Source organism: Montipora foliosa, chromosome 8 (genome assembly GCF_036669935.1).
Source record: "Montipora foliosa isolate CH-2021 chromosome 8, ASM3666993v2, whole genome shotgun sequence".
NCBI lineage: Eukaryota > Metazoa > Cnidaria > Anthozoa > Scleractinia > Acroporidae > Montipora > Montipora foliosa.
This window is the reverse complement of record NC_090876.1, coordinates 33,926,054-33,931,612: the sequence shown is the minus strand read 5'-3', so window position 1 is coordinate 33,931,612 and position 5,559 is coordinate 33,926,054. Positions and strand designations below refer to the sequence as shown.

Sequence of the window (5,559 nt, the reverse complement as noted above, 5' to 3'; positions counted from 1 at the left end):
TTAGCTTAATCTGAAGACCTGTTCAACATAATAAAAAAAAAGAGAATACTTCACATCAAAGGATGCAAACGGTATTGTGTAATTAGGTAATAGAGTATTTCCAAATCTTGATTATTTGCAAAAAGACAAAAGGCTAGCTGCAAAAAGATTACTTAATTTCAAATTGGGATTTGCATGAAGAATCAGCTGCATGACAAAAAGTCCAAATAACTTAAATTTGGATACACATTCACAGTTATTTATGCAGACATTTGTACCTTGAATTATTACTAGCAAATACACTTTATTTACTGTACCTTGCTGATACAAATGGGTCATTTCACTTGCAAAAGGTTCAAAGTACACATTGAATGGAGGCTTGCCTTTACCCTGCCAAATTCCCCACATCAACATGTTCTGTTTTGAAAATCTGAAAACAGGAAAGCCATGTTTTACACTAAATGAAGTACCTGGACAAGTATGACAAAATTGCTTAATGACTAACTTTGGGATGTGTTTTGTGTATGCTGCTTCATTGGTGATTGCTGTCATCAATGTAGCAGTATACCATACAGGGTTCGTACACGTCTTGAAAACCCTTGAAAACCCTTGAATTTTGAGAGTACATTTTCAAGGCCTTGAAAGTCCTTGAAAATCTCTGCTCTTCATTCCTGGTCCTTGAAAGTCCTTGAATTTTTCCTGACCCGCATAAATTCAGTAAAAATAATCAGCTACTCAAGTCATGTCATACAGACGTGACGAGCTGTGGGGTCGAGAATGGTTACCAGTGCCTTTGCATTATTTTCACACATCTTCGTTACGGAAAATGAGCAAGAATTGTACTGTCAGACTATTTCCATGGGTAAAATCTTTGACGTAGATAAAAAAGAGGTCCTTGAAATTTCAAAATTTGGCCTTGAAAGTCCTTGAAAAGTCCTTGTATTTTTGGTCTGAAAAAGTGTACGAACCCTGACCATACATAGGTGCATAAAAACATATACAAAGCTTATTCTTTGTTTGTAATTTTTTCTTGCCACCTTTTAAATGCACTTACCTTTCTGGTGATGGAAGCTCATTGATTGCAAGGAAAACTGGCCACAAAGAAACACTTGATGATGAATACAGAGGTGCTCCATCTGTATTGAAAATGAAGCTAATATTTGACTTGTTGTGTAGAAATTGTCCCTCTTTACATAGCTTAATGTAATATTTGCCATCCGTTATGTCTCTTATGATTTCTTGACCACGACTACTAATTCTCTCTTGGATGGTTAACCATGTTCCTTCCCCTAGCAAGAAAACAAATGATTTTCATTACCTACAAGATGATTTCACAGACAGCAATGCCATCAATTGTCATTAAATAATTTATTTAGCATATCGCATTAGAAAATACCAACAACTTACGCTGCAAAAGATCCTTCAGCTGGTTTTGGATGTTAACAGTAACAAAGCTGTTTTTGTGTTCCTTTTTCCATTGCTGGGAAACACCTCCTTTGTATCTAAGACTGGAAAAAAGTCCAAATTAGATAAGAAACACAAGCCAAGAGGATATACATTGGCCACTTACAACATGCATGTACAATGCATATGGTCAAATATGAAAACTTTCAAATAATTGATTTAGTGAAACACTAGGAAACATTTCCACAAAAAATGGAGTTCAATTCCCAGAGGATAATTTTAGTCCACCGATATGGTTGACAATTCTTTGTTTTGGTCCACCAATACACACAAAAAATGATCAATTGAAATGATTGATAAATAAGTGGTAAAGTACTAGCCTATAAAAGATAACCAGCATAAGCTGAAAAATGACAATTTATGCCAGAAAGTCAGGTGTTTAGATTTAATAGTTGTACCATATTCTGTAGCCAGTTACCAGCTCGTAGATTGTAGGAATTGAAAACATATGGGAAAAAAAATGCTCAGAATCTGGAGCAGGCTGTGGGTGTAACATACAAAAAATTGGTTTTATCAACAGAGTTGACAATGTGAATTGGCCACCCTACAGAGATTCTAAAAGCCAATTCACATTGTCAACTCCGTTGATAAAGCCAAATTTTTGTATACTACTTCCCCACTGACGCAACACCACAGTTTCTTTAGAAACTACCCCCTTCATTCATGTGGGTGCAACATGTTGTGGCCCGGCAGTGAGCTTACCCCATACAGGCCGTTGTTGCGCAACGATAGCTATTTTCATCATCCACAGGAAACAGCCGGTGACATTTTTCACAGATGTCGTACACATGCAACTCGCACTTTCCACACACTTCTTGAACTTTGCTGTAATTAAGTGTCTTGAAAGTGGTACTTTCTGGACAAGTAACTTTAACCAAATCAATCAAGTCTTTGGCTGCTTCATTGGTAATACAGTGTCTGGAAACATATGCTAAAACAGCCATACATGCTTCTTCATGGTCTGTGAACAATCTAGTATCTAGGGGGGGTACATTGTCTTTGCCGTTGTCAGACCCTTCCTCCTCATCTGATGTGTAATACTGGACCTCACTGTCAGTGCCAGAGTCTAATTCCACAGTGCTTGTATCACTGTCCTCAGAATAATGACAATTGTAAATATCGTCTTCGGAGAGGAACTGGTTGTGTGTTGAACCAGACCGCAATAAACTGTCAGGAGAACCACATGTTGAGGATGGAATTACATCGCCTGGACTTAAACAGCACAAATTTGTATTTGATCCAGCATTTTCGAAGTAAAGATTATGACACACGGTCCCCCTTCTTCTAAACTAGGATTATGAGTTGCAGTTTCCATAGCATTACGTGAAAATAAATCGGATCCAAATGAAGGGGAGAAGTCCAATAAACTATCAGAAGAACCAGACTCTCTGTCCACAACACAAGATTTAGGGCCACTTTTCATTTTACGTTTGTGGTTGTACTGTGTGGTCCTCGGAATCACTATGTTGGAATCCTCCACGTATAATTTGTATTTCCTTTTAAATGGCCCTGTAGGTTTACAGAAAATAAATCACTGGGTTAAGATCGAGCTTTACGAGTTTCCCAAAAAAATTCACCGTACTTACCTTTCCCGTGAACTAAATGGAGATGAGATTCAATTCTTTGCTTACGCGACAACAAACGGAAGCAAAGGGTGCATTTGAATAATTTTTTGTTTCCTTCAACAATTTCCTCATAAAGGAGAGTATCATCCTCTTCAAGGTTGGTTGACATCGTCGAAAATCTAAATCGCAGCGGTGAGTAGGAAGCCACTACACATCGTACCTACAAGATGGTGGACAACTATGTGATAGCTTGACATGAAGTACTTCCCGAAAGAGTGACCAAACGATCGACGCACGTGACATTACACAGTGAATCATTTGTCTTTCCCGCGTCATTCTCGTCATGTGATCTTTCACAGCCAATTAGCTGAGCAGCAGTCCTTTAGCCGGTTTCTTTGAATTTCTCCGACTCGGTCACGTTGGACGCAACAAGCTTCGTTTCGATTCATTTCGCTCCTTTGTCATCTCCTTTCGCTGCTTTTCTTATATATTGTGGATTAACAATGGGTTTTGCTGTTGTTCAATGGGTCGGAGAAGACAGTATCAGTGTGATCAACGAAAACCAAGCAACGGAGGAAACAATCGAAGAAGGAGATACTGTAAACGTAACATCGAAAACTCCAAAAGGAAAATCTGTCGTTTATAAGGCCCTCGTCCTAAAAGTATTTGGTGAGTATGCTTCTTTGTCAGGCTAAAACATCTTAACGATGAAAAACGTCTTGTTGTTGATGTTACAGTCTACGTATGGCACGCCTCATTAAGTGTTTTAAATTTCTGAGCGTGCTTAATTTTCCGATCAAACAAACGATGTACTTAACCTTAGTGACATTTTACCTCGCTTATGATTATTATGGTATCGCTTATTTTACAGCAACAAGATCGAAAGCAAACGAGTACGAAGCTTCTCTGATCAAAACAAGCCAGAAAGAGGTGCATTCGCCAAGTAAGTACTTAAAACATTTAACCGATTCTGAATGAATGGACACATTTTCCCGCCCAAATACACTATCATTCAATTCATGCCTCCTAAACAGGAACAAAAGGTAGTCCCCTGCCTTAAGTATAATGTAGTCGCCAGTTCATAAAGTAAACGTTACAGAACTTAAATAGGCGTTTGACCTTTAAGCGATACACGATCGTTCATAATCATTTGTGACAACTACTAAAGGGAAACGATACACAGATGATGTACCACAGGAATATCAATACTATTTAGAAACCTGGTTAAAATGAAGTTAAGAAGAGGACATTTATAAATTGCAAAGTCTTTCTTTGCTTTTAACATAGATAACCAAGACAACAAAAAGAAGCGTAAAAGGAAGCCTTCTCAAAAGATAGTGGAGTCAGCCAACTCACCAGGTATTTGCTTTCAGGTTTCTTTCCAGGACAATTCTTCTCCTCAATCTGAACAGATTCATAAAGAATGTGCATATAGAAGACTGCCACATTCTACAGCTGAGAATTTATGCCAGTCATATAGACATTTGAATCATTTCATTGCTCGGATGGCAATGCCATAAGGAACAGAACTATAATAATTATGTTGTTGCTTAAAAAATTGCTGGAAGTAATAATTATATTTAAATTTCCATTTCACCATTAAGCTGACCATGAGGATGCAGAACCAGTTGAGTCACAAAACAAGAAAGTCAAGGAGGCAAAAAAGACGGTTAAAGGGGCATCAAAGAAAAAGGCAGACAAAGAGAACTCAGAAAACAACAGCAAGGTAGACAATGTGTGCACAACATTTCTTGGCAGCACAAATAATAAAACAATTTTGAATAATTGCTTTAAGAGACTGAGGGATCACTGAATTTATGAGTTCAAGTTTGAGTTTACAGTTGTCAAGGGTCAAGTTTCTGTCAGAAAGAACCTCTCATTTTACTTTGAATTGGTTTGGAAACTGACTCACTCAGAAGAACAATTTTAATGGTTAGCTTTTAGGTGAGGTTAAGGTCACTAGTTGTCTTCATTCTAGGAAGTAACCTTAATGCATATGAATCTTAGACTTGGGCTTGTGGATTACTCAAAGCCAGAAACTAAAATGAATACTAAAGTACCAGTATTTTATTTTTAATCAAATCTCTTGTATTTATTTTTAAAGTTACAGCATGCTGTTCAGGAAGAACGCATTCAAGCGATCTTAAATGGAAGGAGAACAGAAGGGTTTACCCCAACACAACCATTAATTTGTATTGGCAACAATGAGACACCACCACCATGTGCAACTCTCACTCACAATGCACACAAACAACCAACATCACCACATGCCATTACCAAAACACCACCACCACCGCAAGTACTCAATGTGCACCCACAACAGGCATTGCCACCACAGACAGAAACTTGCACATTATTACCCTCACATATTCACCAACAAAAGATGGCAGCAATGCACACAGTTAGTAATACATCATCACACACCAACAATGCACACAACCTACAGACAAGTCCACTTCACTCTGGAAATAGAACACCATCACCCACACATGCATACCAACAGCACCAATCAGTAATCCCAGCTGCCACAAGAACATCAGAGCCCATATAA

General features: G+C 38.1%; 2 protein-coding genes across 2 annotated transcripts in view; one reads left to right on the top strand and one right to left on the bottom strand.

Moving 5' to 3' along the window:
• Positions 1 to 2,518, bottom strand: part of LOC137967327 (uncharacterized) — a 6,781-nt gene extending 4,263 nt beyond the window's left edge. Inside the window, exons 1-5 of the mRNA XM_068813845.1 lie at positions 2,146 to 2,518; positions 1,387 to 1,487; positions 1,034 to 1,268; positions 297 to 409; positions 1 to 18 (exon numbers count right to left, since the gene is read on the bottom strand). The exon at positions 1 to 18 is cut by the window's left edge and continues 263 nt beyond it. Coding sequence (XP_068669946.1) covers positions 1 to 18; positions 297 to 409; positions 1,034 to 1,268; positions 1,387 to 1,487; positions 2,146 to 2,387 — 709 coding nt within the window. The 5' untranslated portion in view covers positions 2,388 to 2,518. The remainder of the gene's footprint in view (positions 19 to 296; positions 410 to 1,033; positions 1,269 to 1,386; positions 1,488 to 2,145) is intronic.
• A 922-nt stretch (positions 2,519 to 3,440) lies between these two features.
• On the top strand, positions 3,441 to 5,559 carry LOC137968673 (uncharacterized). The gene is made up of 5 exons (XM_068815194.1): positions 3,441 to 3,677; positions 3,880 to 3,951; positions 4,296 to 4,367; positions 4,613 to 4,734; positions 5,113 to 5,559. Exons 1-5 carry the CDS (start codon positions 3,512 to 3,514, stop codon positions 5,557 to 5,559), a joined length of 879 nt encoding a protein of 292 aa, XP_068671295.1. The 5' UTR covers positions 3,441 to 3,511.